The sequence below is a fragment of the Dermacentor andersoni genome, chromosome 10 (genome assembly GCF_023375885.2).
Source record: "Dermacentor andersoni chromosome 10, qqDerAnde1_hic_scaffold, whole genome shotgun sequence".
Lineage (NCBI taxonomy): Eukaryota > Metazoa > Arthropoda > Arachnida > Ixodida > Ixodidae > Dermacentor > Dermacentor andersoni.
The window spans coordinates 137,345,259-137,364,893 of record NC_092823.1 but is presented as its reverse complement, the minus strand read 5'-3'; the positions used below and the strand labels follow the sequence as shown (position 1 = coordinate 137,364,893).

The window sequence follows — 19,635 nt, the reverse complement described above, 5'->3', positions numbered from 1 at the left end:
CTTCGTGGCTCGGCTGCTTGATCCTGTTTTTGTGCCCGGGCTGCAGCATCGGCACAGCGGAGACGAGCTCGTTCCTGGTTCTGCTCGCGGCGTCGCTGATCGAAAGCTGCCTGCTCCTCAGGAGTACGTATGACGCGTGTCCTCCCTATTTCGGAGCCGGAGAGAAACTGCTGCACGCGCGCTCGGTTGCGACGGAGACCAACGACGTCACTACAGGACCAGCCCAATCGCGTGCCTCTCTTTTTTTTCCCTGCATGCGCATGGGTTTGCGCCGAAGGAGTTTTCGGCATACAGGTGAAAGACGGACGGACGCACGAATCGGCTAGCCATATACAGCTTCGCTGTAAAAGTAGCGACAGACGCTGAGCGCAATGCACTGTCGGAAAAAGGAAAGCGATCGAAGGCGGCGGCACCACAGGAGCAGCAAAAGACGCCATTTGGACGCATTTATTTGCTGTCACTGTGACAGGAAACAATTGCGTCCATATGGACCAGTGAGTGCACAGTATGGCGTGTTGCGGTGTAGTGTGGTGTGGTGTGATACGGTATGCCGTTGGGAACGTGCACTACACTCATTTTAAGAACTCTAAGAACTCTAAGCTTTTATCATATATTATTTTAAGATTGAGGCTGGTATTATTTCTGACCAATCTGCTTTACCGATAGCAATTTCATGCTTCCATCTACTCTCGATTACGGGAGAGCCAGCAGTTATTTCATTCTCATTGACTTTATCAGCCAAGCATCTCGCTGCCGCTTCGTTTCGGGGGTACGCGTGAAATCTCACACCAGGCTTGGTCGAATACTTCCGGCACCAAGTGAGCAGTAGACCTCGTTTTAACGGTGGGGGCAACTAGATTGCTGTGTTGGGAATGAAGCACATTGCCTGCAATCCTACAATCAAGGCTCCAGTTGCCCACCCGACGGGCTACGTTGGCTGGAGCAACGGCGCGAAGGCGCGAATGAGAGTCACGTGATGTCACTTCCCACGGCATAGCAATAGCAGCACCGGTGTCTTTAGTGGTCTCTAGGCCATCAATGTATGCCTGATTGTCCGACCTGTTATTGAAAGGGACAGCAGAGTAGTGAAGTGAACCCTACGCAAACATCTCTGGTATGATATGTCCCTTAGTATAATACTATTGCCTTCTCAGCGCAACAGACTTAGAAGACAGAAAGTGAAATTGTGTGTTTCAGCGTACTGACAGTAGGCCGTGGTTTATGAAAAATCTTGTAAAGGGTGGCTCTACAATTCTGTACAATTTTCTACCCCATCAGTTTCTGCACTTAAAGCTAACAGCGCGGTCTCATTTATATTCCACCTCCATTAGGCTGCAGCCACCTTGGATGAAAATCGCCCCAGGTTAGTGCGTATCTCCTCTTCTGCTCCATCTTCGGCAGCAGAGGGGACGTTCTAGGTGGCGTTGGCTGAGACGGCCACGTGTGTCCGAGGGTCGGACAACCTGCGCTGGGTTCGAAGGCTAGCCGGATGGATACAGCGTCTGGCAACGAGTGCGCTGTGGCTTCGCGCGCTCATTTCGCTTTGAAGCGAGATACAGTACCGACGGCAATTCGTTCGCCACTGCTAGCGCTCATCACGCCAGCGTTCCCACAGTGAGTGTTTGCGGTCGTCGAGTGAGGTGTGCTCGTGTCTGTCTGTTCGTGGCAACTTGTTTCTTAATTAATAAGAGAATGTATACAGTAGTTTAAGCAGCTGGTAAAACTGCTAGCTTTACATCGTATAGCTGTGTAATCATTTGCTATCGCAATCGATGCTTCGACTGTAGGGTGAAACTCTTACTTTTTCGTTTAATAAAGCCAAACGTCTGGTTCCGTTTTTAGGGGCACGCAGCTTGGACGACCACATCAGAGTTTCATTTCGTCTTTTTTTTTCGCTAATTACGCATTATTACAGCTCTGTACATAGCCGTACGCTAACTCGGTGCGCCTTTTTCGTTCCGAGCTTAAGTTCGGCGCCTATGTGCACTACAAAGCCTCAGATGAGTTTACGAAATGAAAGCAGCCAAACCCCACATCCCACGAACCCTAAATCGGTTCAAGAAAATTCAAGGTGCAAACTAGACGCAGATAGAGAACACATACGGCAGGAGGGGTGCCATTGTTCGAGCAATTGTCACATCTAGTCCTACATTGCGCCCGTACTGTTGTATGTGTTATCCGTCTGCGTCAAGTTTGCACCATCTATATTTCCGTGAATCACCACCTAGCTCAAACCAAGATTCTGCACAAATCGATCTGAAGTCGCCAAAGAAGACATGGTGTTTAAAATTCCCACTTCTCCATGAATTTCTGTCAGTTCTGCAGTTCTGCTCTGGTGCGTTTAGAAATGATTAAAATAATGGTGCTGCTGTGTTATCAAGTCACTCATTTACTGTATATATATATATATATATATATATATATATATATATATATATATATATATGTATAAGCGCTGCCACCGACAATATTGCAGAAAGTCAGCCAGGAGAAACGCTTAAGAAGCTTCAAGGTAAACTCGACTCGCCTAAATGCTTTCACAAGACAAAAAGATGAAACACATTTTTCGGGCATTTATCATTTCCTATGATTATGATTTCTTCGGATTGTATGAAAGGACTGCTTCATTTCTAAGTACTCTATGGACAGACTTTTAACGCGAAGAATTATTCACTTAATGGCCCTCGGTATATTGCATGGCTGCTGCTCTTCACAGAATACGCTTGCAGTTAGTTGTTCTATCACGGCCCCTGCCTTGTTATCCACTGGTCGGGATAATACATGTATACATGTATATTAACGTTGTACGGCCGATGGAGGCAAGCTCGAGCAAACCGAACTTCATTAGCGCTGAATGTTACACGACAAAGTAGTGCCAGTTAGCGCCCCTCTGTTGCGCGTAATCAAGCAATAAATATAGCATAGAACAAGAACGTATGTCGTCAGCTCATGATCTCTTTAGAGCACCCCAATCTCACAATAAAAATCCCCAAGGCAATCAACGGCTTCTCTGATTTCCTGAAATTTGTTATATTTACGCTAGCTTAATTCCAGAGCAGCAGGTTATGCGCCTCCCTGGCTGATATAACATGGAATGTGGGCGCACCCTGTAGCGCCCGCTTTGAGCAGTGGAACAATGACTCGGCAACAAAGCACGCATGCAATGTTGGCTTAAAGCTAAAGCCGACAGACCACTCAACGGAATAGAAAAGAAGAGAGAGACCTCTCTAGACCGGTCTCGTTTTCCTACTTGAGTGTTTGCAATGAACATGGACCAATTAGCCCAACAGTCCATGTTACTAAGCATGTGCTGATATTTGCATACGGGCGTCGCTTGTGAACAGTGTTGTGCTTAAACATAAATATTGCAGTATATGCTATATTTTGGACCTCTGCCGTATGTAAGCATAAACATTGCATTGATTGGACATTGACATAAACATTGCATGGCAATCGCATTGCAAACACGTGGTACGAGGAGGCAATTAAGACGTTGTACGCATCGCCTGTAATTGAGTGATATTTAACGGTCAGCTGCACTTACATTTGCAACAAGTGCGCGGCATCTCCATAATATTTCTTGTATAATTCGTCCAGTTCATGTTTATAAACATAAATAAAACTGGGAAAATGTACCTAACTATTCATAATTGCACACCAAAACTGAATACACAGTTCAGTTAATTATATTTACAAGCAAGAAACGTATCGTCCACTGCAGATGGAACACTGCTCTGCGAAGCAATATTTTCGGCTGGCACATCAGACACACGAGAAGCGCACACTAACAACTGCTTACTGATAGCTATTTAATGACAGCTTCTCTGTTTATTTACAAAGTCAGCGCCAATAATTATAATTATAATTTAATAATTATAATTATAATAATTAGAATTTGCTAGTTGTTTATGTCCGTGTCGAAAATATCGCTTCGCAGCGCAGTCTTTCATCATATCACAGTACCAAGTGCCCGCTACACTTTTTATTTGTCTACTAATATAAATCCTAACGTTAAGTAGCTGGTTTTTTTTTTATTTGTGTAGTTACACGAAATGTTATGCATGATTTTATTCCGGAGTAGACACATAGTAAAAATTACGCGTAATTAAAGAAAATGCTGATATCTACAAATTGTTATGTTAAAAATTCCCTAACTTTTGTTACTTTACCCTGGGCGACAGAGGCGTTTTCTTCTACTAGTCCGATACTCGAACAGCTATTCGCTTTTTAGCAGATTCTTCGCAATAATATAGCGTCACTCCCTACCCCGAAATGATAAATGCCTGGCACAGTTTTCTGAATACACTCTCTTCGTTGGAAGTGTAGTACAACAATTGGCCTGAGACAAAAGCGTTTTCCGTGGAAAGTCATTTTCATCAATGCACTCAAACACTTAAGCAAGGCCGATGCAGAAAATGTGACCAACATTTACTAAATTGAAGCGTGCGTGAACTTATTAATTTCCTGAATAACTATTTGATTTGTGCTTTCACTCTTCTTCGCCCTCTTGATCATGGCCAGGGAAACCTCGGCCGCCTTCTATGAGAATGGTCTCGCTCGTGGAATTGTCGGCCCCTGTGGTGGTGGTCGCCTCCGGCTGCAATTGTTAAGCGTAAGCTGTGAGATGAAAGGTTGACCGCGACACCAAGGCACCACAATTTGCAAGGCCGTCATCAAAGGAGTTGACCACCCTGCACCGTTGCAACTTGTCAAGTCTTGTCGCTATACGAGACACGTTTTCGTACTCTTATAAGGGTAAATAAAGGCACAAACCGTGAAAACGATGGAATTTGTTGAATGGAAACACTTCACTGTTGTATACAGCAGAGCTTATACGTATGATAGAATGTGACGCCAACTACACTGAGAGAAGGAGAGGAGTGGCGTCATTATTGTGTTAACGCTGAACGAGTATCAACTGAATTGCACCATGCCCTTGGAACTTTGAGAGCAGTAAATCATTTATAATAAAAGTCTATTACACTTTAGGAGAACACAAAAATTGAATACAGTTAGGCCACTGCTATTCGAACTTCCTGCTGCACATAATTTTTACTAACATCCCAAGAGGGAAACGCGGCGCTGTAGTCGAATCCAAATTGCAGTTACAATGGTATAGTCAAATAGTTTTTGTGTGATTGGCAAGGATTTGCTCTGAATGCATATTGCTGCTCTTATTTGTTTTTATTATCCTGTGCTTTGTTGTAGCCTTATGGTGTTATCGGAGCAGCTAAGTACTCTTCATTCACGATTATTGATTTGATTGTGTAATTTCCAGAGCATAAATTCATCACGACAATTTCGAGTGTGTGTGTTGCTAGAGCTGCGCGATGATTGGTCATTAACACTAACCACCTGTAATCATTTCTGCAGTACAGAATTATATTTCTTTATGGTGTTCTGAAAACTATGCTAATGTATAAATTATAGACTAAAGTGTCGAAGGTGTTGTCATTGAAGGGATGTGAGAAAATTTGCTTTTATAACTTTAATAAGCGAATGCACTATATCATACAGCGCCCCTATGTTTTAGCTAATCCATGGACTATCGGTAATTTTATTTTCTGGCTGTTGTGGCGGCGCATGTGGACACTGGCGCCAGATTTCCCTGTAGTTTACTCTGTGTTAAACCCTAAAATTCACCAATCTCTACATATCTAATTAAATTAAATTATGGGGTTTTACGTGCTAAAACCACATTCTGAATATGTGGCACGCCGTAGTGGGGGCTCCGGAAATTTGGACCACCTGGGGTTCTTTAACGTGCACCTAAATCTAAGTACACGGGTGTTTTCGCCTTTTGCGCCCATCGAAATGTGGACGCCTTGGCCGGGATTCGACCCTGCGACCTCGTGCCCAGCAGCCTAACACCATAACCACTAAGCAACCACGGCGGGTTTCTACACATTTCTTCCGGCCTATATGCGGGCGCATTCCACCCTCGACGCGAACCCTTCGGATTGACATTAGGGTCAGAACATCAACAGCGCCGACTTCAACAAGAAGGTCTTCTGCGGTGTGCCAGTGATTCCGAGAAAACAAAAGACATAGCTTCGCGTTCTGTTCGTGGGTGATCACAGTAGATGGTACACAAAACACACGTGACATTTCGCCGCCATCTTTTTTTTTTTTTTTTTTGCGGGGGGGAGTCGCTCTTTCATAACGCTCATTTCGCAAATGGTTGCTCGATATTTCACGTCCCAGGTTAAAACAGATGGTTTCAATATCCGCTCACCGTGGGATAGACCAGACCCGTCTCAGCGTCGTCCTTGTCTGCCTGCTCCACGAAGACCACGAGTGTGAACAGCAGCACACAAGACACAATCAAGATTCCGGGCAAATTGCGTCGGAAGAATGACTTCTCGGGCGGCAGGCTGCCTGAAGTCAACATCTGCGTCTTGTTCAGGTAGCTGGGTGCCTCCTTCAGGTACCTGCGGCGAGTGAATCGGCAGCATCGCCACGTGCTAGCGCACCCCACAGCGCACTTGCAGTATTACCGAAGAGAAGGAATCCGTAACTGTGGAGTAAAACATTGCATTAGTCTGCGAAACCAAATGCGAGATCTCGTAATGTTCAAGCCCGAACCCCTTGATTTCCATGATCTTCACACAATGGCGAGACATGCTGGGACGAATAGAAACACACACCGAGGACAAGAAAGCCATGAAGTGTGGATACTCCGCGCAGCCAAGAAAGTCCCAGTCAGGGGAAGCAAACAATGACAAAGAAAGCCGAATTATGCTGCTGTTAAGGAACGGTCATGATGTAAATCTGTAAACACGGTATTATCAAGGTGGTTATTCATCGGCTCGCCTTTTTAATATGTTCTCCTGGACAACTCTAAAAATGAAGGTGGAAGGTTAAAGGAAATTAGCAACACCTTGTCGTAAGAACGAGCCCCATGCACACACCTGGTGATGTGTTGTTCACAGGAACTGAGCGAAAATAAGGAGCATGAGCGTGTGTTATGTATTATTTCTCTAGCTTGAATTGGTGACAAAAAAGAGCAGAGCGAGGGGTCCACTGCTGCTCTGGCCTCAATGACGTGTGACCATGCCTACATGCAGACACCGTGATGTTGGCGGGGGATGTTTGCGTATATTTCAATATAAGCGCAGGATCAAAATATTTCGGATCACGATCAGGCATGTGCACACATAAAGTAAAAAAAATGTTATTAACTGCACGCTACTGTTTTTCCTGCATGAACAAAATATGTTTTGCAGGCCTGTGGGTAAGCGCTGAGAACTATTTTGTGTTCAACTGCAGCCTGGAAGCGCAGTGTTCCGCCGTATACAATAACCCTACGCATCGTGGCTGGGTGGGCCGCGGCTGTACTAAGCTCTATTACAAGCAGCTATAGATCTCTGTTACCACGCGTGTCGCGATGCCCTCCTTCGGTGTCACAGCCAAGTACTGTAGTGAGGGTATCCACACGTTGATACTGATGTCAGTAGTATCCATCATATATGAATGCGCCTATGGGTGCAATCGGTCTTACGGTACCTCAGTGAATATACTGGAATATAGCAAATGAGTACAATTAATGTCCCGGTAAAACTACACATGGTAAACAGGTGTTTACTAATTTTAAATTATCTGCCTACGCTCCTGAATATATACTGCGGTACGTTAAGCAGAGACAGGCACTAAAGAAAAGGGACAAACATGGAGGTTTAAATTTAAGGAGAATGCGGTAATTATTTATGCAATGATATCTTCTGTGCCTCTGGTTACCTTCACTTGCTAACCGCGTATTTACGATTTGTCATTCTTTATTTTTTTAACCATTTATTAAACCGCCGTCGTTGCTCAGTGGCTATGGTGTTAGGCTGCTGAGCACAAGGTCGCGGGATCGAATCCCGGCCACGGCGGCCGCATTTCGATGGGGGTGAAATGCGAAAACACCCCTGTACTAAGATTTAGGTGCACGTTAAAGAACCCCAGGTGGTTTAAATTTCCGGAGCCCTTTACTATGGCGTGCCTCATAATCAGACAGTGGTTTTGGCACGTAAAAGCCCATAATTTAATTTTTTTAACCATTTATTAAAGACAGATATACAAACAAATGCCTTAGAGGACTCGGCTAAAGGCTATAGTAGCCTGACTAGGCGGAGCCACTCTTGCAGCTGCGGCAGTAGGCCGAAACTGGAATAGCACTTTGAATAACACATACACACGTGTATAAAAAATACAGCAGATCCAACGAGTTCCAATCTATATACAGCGAAGCTACGTGAGAGTACATGCATGAAGAGTCGAAACACGAGTACACGCACGCACGCACGCACACACGCACACAGCATGCGCATACGTTCGTAGCGCAATTTCAATTCATTCGATCCGCAAGAAGTCTTTACTCCCACATTATCGTGCAGCCGCGTATGCGCGAAGGTGCGCTTTCTCGTTCTTTTTTAAATGCGTAAGCGTTTCTATTCCTAGTGACGAGGAAACAAGTCCGTCCATACGCCACGCAAGGTGATCGCTTGATAGGGCCCGTAGCAGCGAATGAATTGACCTTCGTGCTGCCTCTCGCTTCAACGCGTGCTAAGCGGCGAAAATACAGCGGACAGGAAGCCATCAGCACTCTGTGCGCAATGTCCCTATCGCAGATCGCTTTCAAGGTAGGGGCCACGCGGCCGCACCATACGCCGCCGCCACCTAAGTACGATTGATCACGGCCGATAATGCTTCGCCGCGTATGAATAAGGCGCTAAAGAGCGATAACGGCTCACAATGATAGGAACGTGATCAGAGCACATCAAGTCGGCAATACAGTGTGTCACTACGTTTATTCAATGCTAATCGCATTGACGTCGACATTCGTCATGATATAGGTTCTGTTGGAATTTTTTTGTGGGAAGTTTCACTATAATTTTTAGAATATACTTATAGTGCGAGAAATTTCCTTGAAAGTGTCTATGTGCGGTGATCTTGTTTTATCTTATGTGTTTGCCGGAATATGACTGTAAAGTGAAAAATATATTTTTTCTGCAGATATTTAGTTCTGATATAAGTAGGAATAAGCTGTAATGATTTTGCATATATTTAGTAGCAGTCGTTAATTTGCGTGATTTGTACTGATCCGTAGGACCGTAACTACCCTTTGGCAATTTGGATTGAACTATTGTTGGAAGCATTGTATGTTTTCTGTCCGTAAAGAATCAAATTGAATTGAAATGGGCCTAGACTGCTACCATTTGCAGTGGCTCAAGAATGAGATATAAAGTGAAACGGGGAAACAGTAGAAAAACGTAAATCAGTCGAAAGTAAATATGTGGCAGCGCCAGGCACTGTTCTTAGAAATGAATTCGTGCACTCGGCCGCTAGATCAGTCGCCTGTCGTGACCATTGTTTGATATATTTTCATCTGACAGTGGCCGGCTGCCTGAGAAAGGTATCTGTATAGCTCAACAAAACAGGTCGCGGCAGGCCGATGAGGAGGCGTTCCCGTACCTGTTGATGCCGTGTTCGTAGGCGCTCTTCTCTGGCCCAGCAATCTCTAGCGCCACCAACGCCTCTATAGGGGGAGGAACCCCCTTGGTAGACTTGCACCTGCTTCCCTTGGACGACCTCCTCTTGACATCTTTGGTGGTGCTTGGCTTCCTCGCCGTGCTGGTCATTGTTCTTCCTCTTTCTCTTTCTTTGACGTGCACGAATTCAGTATTTCTCTTTACCGTTCCTTAGCCACGAGCTGAAAGTGTTGGTCTGCCCCACAGTATTCAACATGAGGCGATACCAAGACATATCTGCAATCTTATGTTCGTCTAAAAATATAGTAGGCACAGATTTTCAGTCGACGTGTTCACGCCCGCAACCAACTGGCTTTGTGTCGATGCTGTCGAACAAAGCTCGTACATGGTATATGTCGCTGGTTCCATTTAATTGCGATAGCCCACCGAGAACTTAGTAAGGCCGAGGTCAAACAAGCTGATGCGCTCATCCGTACCGCCTACAAGGCTGCCCTCGGGCAACCGACAGGAACACCTACGGATCGCTTTCTAGGCTTTCGGATCTACAACACCTTTGAGGAGCTGAGGGGCGCGGTCCTCATATCGCAACGAGAAAGACACAGCCTGACGCCCAGGGGTAAACAGGTTCTACGTGGCTTAGTGTATCCCATGCAGCCGCAATACAGCCACGAAGAACTCGTACACCTCTCCACCAATATCCGAACCCAAATCCACACGGCGCCTATACCGAAAAACAGGAATCTCTTGTACCACCGAGCGCGCCACGACGCCAGAGCTTAACAACTCACAAAACAGCATGCAACTGAACTACACACTTTACACGGATGCAGCCCGCGGTGGCACACAAGGTTTTTCGCTGGCCATCGTTGGCTCGGCCCACAGGCCAAGTTTATTCACCTGTGCCTCAGCCAAGACCTGCTCGGCAAACACTGCGGAAGCCCTAGCGGTCACCGTCGCAGTCAAAACCAATGAAGCCATGAGGCAGTGGCCTCATATCCTGACGGATTCTCTAATAGCACGCCGTTATTTCACTAGTGGCCGCGATCCTGCGTGTGTCGCCCTCCTCTTAGGTACAACATTACATGAGAAACACAGAATACTATGGTGCCAGGGACATATCGCAGCCACGGTGAACGACAGAACGGACAGTGCAGCTCGAGCTATGACTCACTGAGCGGGTGTCGCCTGTCCAGACACCCTCCTCCCGTCCCAGGCGCCCCACACGCCCCGGCATAACCTAGAACACCAGCGTCGCGAAAGACAGCGCTACCTGCGGCCCCACCCTCAGTTAGGTCTAAGGTAAGCGTATGAGTGGCGCTGCACGCAGACAATCGTGGTGTGCGATCAGGTGGAGGTGTCTTGATTGCAGTATCTGAAACGCTCACTTCAAGCTCAGTTTCCATAGAAACACCACTTGAACTTGTTTGCGTGCGCGTTGTACTCGACAACAGAGATGTTATATTTTGCACATGCTATCGCCCTCCTACTGCTTCGACATCATTTTGCGATGACCTTCACGACGCATTGAACAAATTAGTTGTCAGATACCCTAACGCTCCCCTTTTTCTTCTTGGTGACTTTAACTTTCCCGATATCATTTGGCGTAACGACATGGCAACGTCCCAGTCTTCTCAGAGTACCCAGTTCATAAACACTTGTTTGGATTTCCACTTCACCCAGCTTGTACTGAAACCAACACGCGTGTCTGCCTCTTCATCTAACATACTAGATCTGATTCTCACTACGAACCCTGACACAGTTTCCCCAATTATTTACATAAAAGGCTTAAGTGATCACCTTGCACTCACTTTTCATATCAACGCACGGGCTCCTGTTAAGAAAACTACGAAGGTGATCCGCGATTACAGCAAAGCCGACTTGGCTTCCATTACCGCTGAAATGGAAAATTTCGCAGCTTCTTACATCGCTAATTGCGATCAGCGCTGTGTTGAAGAAAACTGGTGCATTTTCAAAAATAAATTGTAGTCATTAATCGAACGTTTCGTACCGCAAAGAACAGTCGCTTGCAAGCCACGGTCCCCTTGGTTCAACCCCTTTTTGAAGCGACTACGTAACAAAAAAAAGCGGTTGTTTCGTCGCGCAAAAGCTTCATGCAGTGACGCTGCTTGGTCCGCTTACTACCTCACTGAAAATGACTACAACACAGCCTCCGCTAGTGCGAAACAGCATTTTTATTCTGTTACCCTTCCGTCCATCTTGCAAACTAATCCTCGTAAATTCTGGACCATAGTTAACGGTACACCAAGCAAAATAATCCAATTAACATACCCAAATGATCAACCTGTTGCTCCTGAAGAATGCTGTAATGTATTTAATGATGTGTTCTCTTCACATGTTACCACAATGCCACGTGGATTACCGCTTGTATCCAATTCTGGTTTTTCGCCCATGGATCCAATCTCTATTGACTGGGTTGGTGTTAGCTGCCTAATTAACAATCACAAAACGTCCTCCTCTGCCGGCCCAGACTGCCTGAACTCAAAAATTTTGAAGTGTACTAATGTATTTTCTGCTGTTATTTTGTCGCACATTTTCACTCAGTCATTACAGCAGTCTGTTCTTCCACACGACTGGTGCGTGGGAAAGGTGATTCCAGTTCATAAATCAGGTAACACACACTTACCAAGCAATTACAGGCCTATCTCACTAACAAGCATTTCATGTAAAATTCTTGAGCATATAATATATTCACATTTGGCTGAGTTTTTAGAATCAAACTCCTTTTTCAACCCCTGTCAACATGGTTTCCGTAAGTTCTTTTCCTGTGAAACACAGCTCTTAACATTTACTAACGATCTCTTTGCAATTTCTGATCTAGGTACCGACATTGACTGCGTATTTCTTGATTTTGCCAAAGCCTTTGACTCTGTGACCCATGATTTACTTCTGCTTAAGCTGTCTCAACTTAACTTGGACGCTAATGTACTCGAATGGATAAAAAACTTTCTTTCTAACAGGACGCAGTTTGTAAACACTAATAACTGTAATTCTCGGTTTTCTAACGTACCAGCAGGTGTTCCTCAAGGGTCAGTCCTGGGTCCACTTCTCTTTCTAATCTATATTAACGATCTTCCGAACTGCGTTCTTTACTCTTCCATAAAGCTTTTCGCGGATGACTGTGTTCTTTACCGTAAAATTACTAATCCTTCAGATTCGCAAGAGCTGCAGGACGACCTTAACCGCGTAATTGAGTGGTGTTCTAATTGGTGCATGCAACTAAATTCAAATAAATGCAAGGCCATGCGTATATCTCGTAACGCTGCCACACACACCTACTTTATTAATGGTGCACCTGTGACGTCAGTTAGCTCTTACAAGTATCTCGGCCTTCACATATCAAATAACCTTTCTTGGCACTCGCATATTGACTATGTTACTAAAAACGCTAATAGCATGCTTGGTTACTTACGCCGTAATTTTAGCTCTGCCCCTTCTTCCCTGAAGCTAACTCTTTATAAAACTTTAGTTCGCTCCAAATTGGAGTATGCTTCAGCCATTTGGGATCCGACTCAGTCTTCATTAGTTTCTACTCTTGAAAGTATTCAAAATCGAAGTGCACGCTTTGTATTATCTAATTATTCTCGCTATGCAAGTATTTCTTCAATGAAACGAACTCTTAACTTACCTGATCTTTCGTCACGCCGCAAATCTTCCCGTCTCTCCCTTTTTCACAAAGTTTTTCACTTGAACCCCCTGTTAAAAGAGACCCTTCTTGCCCCTCCGTCTTATATTTCTGCCCGCACTGACCACAGCCTTAAAATCGGGGTGCCATTGTGCCGTACTAACCGGTACAGTGACTCATTCATCCCCAGGACGAGCACGGACTGGAATCGCCTTCCCGCCTCAATCGCACTCATCACCGACCCTACTAACTTCAACACCGCCATTCAAAATGCCTTTTGTTAGTATTTTTGTTAATACTTTTTTGTTTGTATTTTTTACTGCATTACTTCTTGTTTTGACTCCACTCCTTTCTGTAACGCCTTCGGGCCTTGAAAGTACGTGAAATAAATAAATACATACCTGCACGTACGCTTAAAACATGCCATCCACCCCACCGCATACGTGGGAACTTGCCCGTGGTGCGGAGGCCAGCCATCTCTCGCCCACAATACGTGGGAATTCGACATCAAGCCACCCAAAATTACTACGTCTCACATTCCGGCGCAAAAATTTAGAACGGAGCATTGGAAGACCTGGCTCGCCAGCAAGGAAAAGGAAGCCTAAGGGGCACTTCTTGACCAAGCACAGCGGGCTGCTGAGGTCAGTGGAGCCCTGGACTAGGGGCCCCACCCACCTGCTTCCACAACCCTTTCCTTAAACAATAAACGTTCTTCAGTCAATCTATCACCGAGTTTCATCATAGTCGGTACTGCATCTGGGATGTTCGCTTGCTGAGTAGGCCAACCAATCGCAGCGGAGTACGCGCATCGCGTGCTCCGCTGGATTTCTTGCACCACCACCAGACGGCGCTCGCCTCCGCACATCCGTGGCGCCGGCCGTGCGGGTGCAAAAAAAAAGATCCAGAAAGCTCGCCTTCGCGCATCAGCGGCTGCACGGTTAATGCGGAAATAAACTCTTGTTGACAGAATGAATTCGAATTGCCCTGCGTACACATGCACATGCTGCCTCTGAAACCTTGATACGCCCAAGGCATCCGTAGTACTCGCTAGTAGTCAGAAACTCCTCTTAACAAACGGATCGGCATAATGTGTCTAAACCCGCGCTTGTGTGTTTGTGCGTGCGTGCGTGTTTCCACTCTTTATGCACTCGCACAAAGCTTCGCTGTATATAGATTCGAACTCGTTTGATCTGCTACGTTTTATTTAATTCAGTTTGTGACTTATAATAAGATAATTAAGAGAATCATTATTGCAGAACTCAGGATGCTTTACGCGAATGAATATACACCATGAGCAGTATGAACAAAAGCAATGCAGTGATTTGTTATTCATCTTCTCTCTACGGCATGCACTCGTCTTCAGTTTTGCTTATCGTTGTTTATAAGACCTTATGCAAACGTCATGCAAGGCTGCTCTAGAGAGAGTAAAACGGCGCAACGAGGCCCCGCACAATCCGGACTTTATCATGCGTAACCGTCTGCGAGTAATCCTCATGCAAGTTTAGCAAAGGTAAAGGTAAAAACTACGGTCACTAAAGGAGAAAGGTAAAAAGGAAGACAATGGCCCAGTGCCTAAACGACGAACAAAACAAAACTTCATACATAATTACGTTAAGGACGAACTCACATTCGCTATCATATATTTTCGCTAGCGTGAGCGAGACAGCGGAGAACTTTCATTGCGGGAAACTCGAAAATGTGCGTAGTTGCTCCGTTCCCACGAGTATGAGGAGGACAAAAAGAGAAGAAAAAGGAAATGAGAAAATAAGACGGCGAGCAGCATTTCTTGGATTATTGTCGAGCTTAGAAATGGCCTGGTATTCCTGGGTGTCCATGCAACTTTAAAAAGCACTGTCCACATTTGCGGTTTTATGTGTTTTATTACAACTTTGAAATCGTTATTACTTTTGTCTCTCTTTTTCTTTGGTACACTCTCCTGAACTTCAGACAAGTTCTGAAAACAGTGCCGTACAGAGTAGAATGAGGTAGCTAGGCAAGCCCATGTAGAATTCTCTATATTCAATTTTGAAGCACGTAAACTTAACGCGACAGCTTCCAGGCTTCCCCGAAACGCAAATAAGCTACGGCCCCCGCGTTCAAAAGGAGATTGTAAATAATAAAATCCTAGATAGAGGGAGAGTGGTAGAAAGAAGGAACACTGCAGACAGAAGTTGAAGCTGCAGGACAAGTTCATTTCAGATCGCGGTGCGCTATTCATTCTGGAAAAACAAAAGTGCAGTACAGATAAGGCGCCGAACGTAAGGAGCGGTCGGTACGACTTGCTGGTACAACACAAATTGTGAGTGTTAGAAAAAAAAAATCTGCGGAAATACCGAGAAATAAGTTTGAAAAATACATAAATGTAAGACACGATGGAGCAGAGAAGCTAATAGTAAACACAGTGAAGCACAGCTTCCCCGACTTATAATAACTAACTAAAGGATAGCGCAAGTACGAATTTACATAGAAATGCATCTGAACAAGGTAATAAAATAAACCCAGACTTTATTTAAGAAGGTATTCTATAATATGACAATATTCGGTGTGCGTTCATTTCTCATGAATTGAATGTATTACGAAGTCGTGTTCCCTAAAATTAAAATGCAAGTTTACCATGCGCAGACCTTGACATAAGCAAAAGAAGTTTGGTGCACTCTGAAAATAGGATGTGGTTAACATCTGGGAAATAATTATTGTTAATAGCTTCTCTCACTTGCATGTCGCGTGAGCGTAAAAATTGGCAGTGTGGCCCGAAGTCGAAGCCTTGAGCTTCTCACACGGTGTTGTAGCGCACGAGAGGGCTTTTGCGGCGCGATGCAGTGCGCGAGACAATGGTGGGGAGGGAGCCGCTGCTGTCCAGGCGATTGGTGTTGCGCAGCAGCCGGGACTCCACAATGCGGTGACTGCAACGACGGCAGCGCTGTTGCAGGCATCGCCGCCCTCACGGTGAGAGACCGACCGGTGTTGGTCAGTGCCCGGGTGAAAGGATCGGACACGTTGGCTTTGACGTTCCGCTAAGGCTGGTGTCTACGCCGCGTTGCGCTATGCACGCAGCAGCTGGTCAGCAGGAACGCCGCTGTGCAAACCGGGATTTGTCGCTTTCGGAGACGAACAGCACTGCGCGCCTCTGAAGGCCCTACAACCCAGCACGCGCACATGCGCCGTCGATACCGGGACGGCACGAGATGACGGCGCGAGCGCGCCTCGAGTGTTCGCGTATGCTGCAAAGACTGTCTGTGATAGTTTTTGCACCAATTTTTGCAGTAGGAAAAAAATGAGGTTGGCTTACATGTAACAATACCTTGATTTGGGCGAGTTGGCTCATGTATTTGCAACTTGTCTGAAATGCGCTAAATGACACCACTTTGATGGCCATGTTTTCTCAGCGCTGAAGACGTTCTAAATTAATGGGATATGTTTTGCCTCGACGTGATAAGCAATGAGAAAGGTGAGTACGAATGCACGCAAAATAGAAGGATAGCTCGTAAGCGCAAGTTTTGATATTGATGTGAATTTCAAAGAGGTCTTTCTTGAGTACTAAGCTAGTCTGACTATAAAAATTTATTTCCGGCTTTCTAAAGTGATGTATAGGAAACATATTTTCTGTAGAAATAGGTTAGATATGTTCTCAAATACTCACACGCATGTCATTACTGGCAAACCCTGAGATATTTGGGAATGGTGAAATAATTTTGCTCGGCCACCGCTACAATAATACTCAAGAGGCTTGTTGCATATAAAATAAGTTAAAATCTACTAACTGTATACGAAGAACTGTATTTTCGAGTTATGACATCAATTCTATTTTTAAACATACTTAAAAAGTGGAAATAAGAACAGCTCAGCAGACATCAAAGTTTAGAATTCTCTATATCAGTAATAATATGATATCACAATTCTGTACACAGCGCCCATTACGACATCTAATGCAGGCGAAATTGATGTATTATACAAGGCAATGAAACATGCCTCTATTTCGTGAAAGGGACTTCTGCAGAACCCTGCTAAAGAAATTTTAGATACGCTGAAAACTCGCGTATCATATTTGTCTGGCATAGATGCTCTCACACTTGCGTATTACAGAACTTGGACAGCTCGCTCTGCTACAGAGTTAAGGATTTGTAAACTGTCTGCCTATATATTTTTTAAATGTTACTAATTTCGAACAATTTGTGAAAGGATTTCAGGTAGCTAATAAAACGTCTGCTTTATACAGCTTCTAGAATTTAATTTTCTCTCAAATGCATGAAATTTCATTCACATCGGGCCTATGGTTGCCTAATGAAAGCATTTCTTCGTTATACATGTATTTTTATAGGAAAGTAGAAGACCTTGACACCGATCCAAAGCTTCCGAAGTGTGCCGGGGGTTGTTCAACAAAGAATCGTGTAATCCACATTAGCTTAGTATTACGTATTGCTACCTGTAGGTTTATATTGAATGAATGTAACCTTTCTAGGCTGTTTTTGTGTGTGTGTGCGAATTTCGTTTCTGTATTTATTCCACCATACTGAGCGAATTTTTACGTTCCACTTGCATAATTTATTTGCAACACAATAACATAACACGGCATTAGCCCTGTGCACGTTTGTTCTACACATTCGACTCCGTTAACTCCGTTCCGCTAAATTCTAGCAGTGACCATGCGCGTATCTTTATTGAATGTCCCCCTGCGACTTGCTAGCCATACTGCTGCTATGCGGTGTCAAACGACACAATCCAATCTATAGAATGACCCTGCCTTTATGAGGCCTTCAATAACACCACTGTGCACATCATGTGTTTTTATACAGAGAAGGTAGCATGTTATACCAGCAAAGATCCGCAACGGTTATTTATTTTCAATGCACAAGCATTTCCACGCTTACACAATGAGAAAACCGTCCGTCCGTCCCTCCGTCATGTAAGACGACCGCTTTCAAGAGCCCGCAGCAGTAACCGACTTGAACCTTCGTGCTGCCTGTCGCTTCAAGGCGAACAAAGCGGCGAGAACACAACGCTCACGTAGCTCTGACCGTTTCGCAGATCGCTTTTAAGATACGCGCCAGCGCGCCTCCCTTCAACTCTTAAGTAAGCGGCGAGAACACAGCGCGCCAAGTTATCAGCAGTCGGTACTGTCTGTCGGCATCGCACATTGCTTTCAAGATAAGGCCCGCGCCGCCACGGTAGATGTAGCCTCCACCGGAGCACGGTTGCTCACGGTTCATAATGGTTCCACGCGGATGGATAAGGCGCTAAAGAGCGATAACAGCTTATAATGATTGCAATGTCATCAGCGCGCCTGGCGCTGCCGCCTGCACTAGTGTGCTTGTCTCATCAGTTCATGTTGCGCCACCTTCCGCGGCAGTTCGCGTCTCCGTAGTGCTGTCGCATTTACGGCAATGGCGACGAGACGACCGCAGCTGCTTACTGAAGAAGAACGGAAACGCATAGATGCCGAGTATCAGCGTCAATAGACATTACGCCAGAAACAACTCAATGACGCTGTGCAGAGTGGGGAACCACAGCGATACGCAACACGAGTGAACATTGCTTCTACTCGCCTCTTCTACGTCGTTTCCTGCAGGTGGCAGCTAACAGTTCGCTGTTGCAGCCACGCTTCTCCGCTTCACGATTCTTTCGCTGTTGCTCTCGCAATTATACGAAACACTACGTCATTACTACAAATCCTTACGCATCATTACGCAACTCCCAAAGAAGATTCTGCGTGGAATCTTTTATTGTGCATTGCACTCTTAAAGAGGCTTACACCCTTTGGGGCTTAACTTGTCCTTCAGCAATAATCGTCATCTGCCTTGCTTGAGGTTTTGTTCTTGAAAACTTGGCGCTCGCTACTTTCCTGTCGAGAATGCTGTGTCACGCTGATAAGGGGCAGGCCGTTCGTGACTAGAAAGAACCGGGCTCGCAGCGTTATAGAAAAGGAAATGCGGGTAAGACAGATGACGATTATCATTGTGGGACAAGATACAGCCCCAAGGGTGTAAACTTTTCAAGAGCGTACAAGAGTTCTTTTGCGATTTTCACAGCTTACGAATCCGGTAGCATAAATGCAGACCAATTTGCTCAAATTTCAGTAGTTCCAAACCTAGGGCGGCTTAGATTCAATGACCGTGTTTCTTTTCCTTTTTTTTAGGCAGCAGCGGCGGTAGTGCAAGGACGAGTCCCTTGTCTGCTCCACGTTTTCCAGAGTGAAGCCGAAAAGTGATGCCCGTTGCTTCAAGCTGCTCAAGATACGTCACTCTGCTCATGCGGTCGTCGCATCGCCCTTGGTTGGTGAACTGCTGCTTTACTTTACCGACGCCTTCGTTGTTCAGTTTGACTGGCTCAATAGCCAACCTCTAAACAGCAGCTAGCCACGAGATTTCTTTTTTCTGCACGTTCTTGGCACTTTCAGAGTGAAGCCGAAAAGTGATGCCCATTGCTTCAAGCTGCTCGTGAAATACGTCAGTGTGCTCACGCAAGTCATGGCATCGCCCTCGGTTCATGCGCACTGTGGTGCGAGGATGCGCCCCTTACTTG

General features: G+C 45.3%; 1 protein-coding gene across 1 annotated transcript; it reads right to left on the bottom strand.

Annotated features, from left to right (window-relative positions):
• Positions 1-4,489: 4,489 nt before the first annotated feature.
• Positions 4,490-9,623, bottom strand: LOC129388113 (uncharacterized). The gene is made up of 3 exons (XM_055078179.2): positions 9,457-9,623; positions 6,236-6,431; positions 4,490-4,597 (listed from the first exon to the last, which is right to left on the bottom strand). The coding sequence occupies exons 1-3, from the start codon at positions 9,621-9,623 to the stop codon at positions 4,490-4,492; spliced, it is 471 nt and encodes a 156-aa protein (XP_054934154.2).
• Positions 9,624-19,635: the final 10,012 nt, after the last annotated feature.